This window comes from Augochlora pura, unplaced genomic scaffold (assembly GCF_028453695.1).
Source record: "Augochlora pura isolate Apur16 unplaced genomic scaffold, APUR_v2.2.1 APUR_unplaced_2581, whole genome shotgun sequence".
NCBI lineage: Eukaryota > Metazoa > Arthropoda > Insecta > Hymenoptera > Halictidae > Augochlora > Augochlora pura.
In genome coordinates this window covers 2,082-2,948 of record NW_027582747.1, presented here as the reverse complement: position 1 = coordinate 2,948, position 867 = coordinate 2,082, and the positions used below count along the sequence as shown (strand labels likewise).

General features: G+C 66.0%; 1 protein-coding gene across 1 annotated transcript; it reads right to left on the bottom strand.

Moving 5' to 3' along the window:
• Positions 1 to 175: 175 nt before the first annotated feature.
• On the bottom strand, positions 176 to 499 carry LOC144477648 (uncharacterized; the record flags this gene model as incomplete). The annotated part of the gene is made up of 1 exon (XM_078195381.1): positions 176 to 499. A coding segment is annotated over exon 1 (324 nt), but the record flags the coding sequence as incomplete, so codon positions are not given.
• Between the last annotated feature and the right edge of the window lie 368 nt (positions 500 to 867).

Here is an 867-nt window from a genome sequence, read left to right as displayed (position 1 = left end):
CGCACGTATGGACCGAGCCCGTATTAAGCAGTACGAGCCCGAGTCCCGCCGCCCAATCAAGCACCTCCAGACCCCTCGAGTCCGTCCTGGGGAACCCCCAGGCAGTAGCTTTGGAGTTAAAATCCCCCAGGACGAGTACCGGACGGGGCTGGCAGCGGGAGATACATCTCCCTACCCTGTCCAGGCACTGCTCGAACTGCTTGAGGGGCCAGCTGGGAGGTGCATATATGGCCACCACCGCGATATCACCCCATTCAATGGCAAGGTATCCCCGCCCCCGCTCGATGGCGGAACATGGCGGGGATCCTTGCCGGCCCACCCATAGCACCGCGACGGAGCCCACAGAGTCCCCCATCCAATGCGGATGTTCGGGGACCCTGTGTGGCTCCGACACGACAGCCAACCCGGCACCCCGCTCGGCCATGTTCTGCATCAGAAGATCCTGTGCCCTGGCCGAGCGGTTCAGGTTGGCCTGTATAATTGGGCCCTTGGGCCCCATTACACGGCCGTCTTCGCCTCCTTGGCCGAAGCTGGTGCGACGGCCTTAGGGGCCTCGGCGGGCCCTACTTTCTCTTGGCTGGGGGCGGGTCCTCCTGCCCCCTCTTTAGCCACAGCGGGGGCCGCTGCCTTGGCCCCCGCTTTTGTCTTGCGCTTTTTCTTTTCGCCCGCCCCTTTCTGGGCGGTGAGATCGCGCCGCGCGCTGGCGGGGCACGCCCGGCTGCCGAGGCGGTGTCCGGCCGGCCTGCCCGCATCCGAACAGAGCGGGCATTTCGGTACGGCCGGGCACTCGCTGGCCTTATGGCCGAGGTCGCCGCATCCGTAGCAGCGACCTGACCTATCCTCGGCTGCAGTGCACCGCTGACGTGT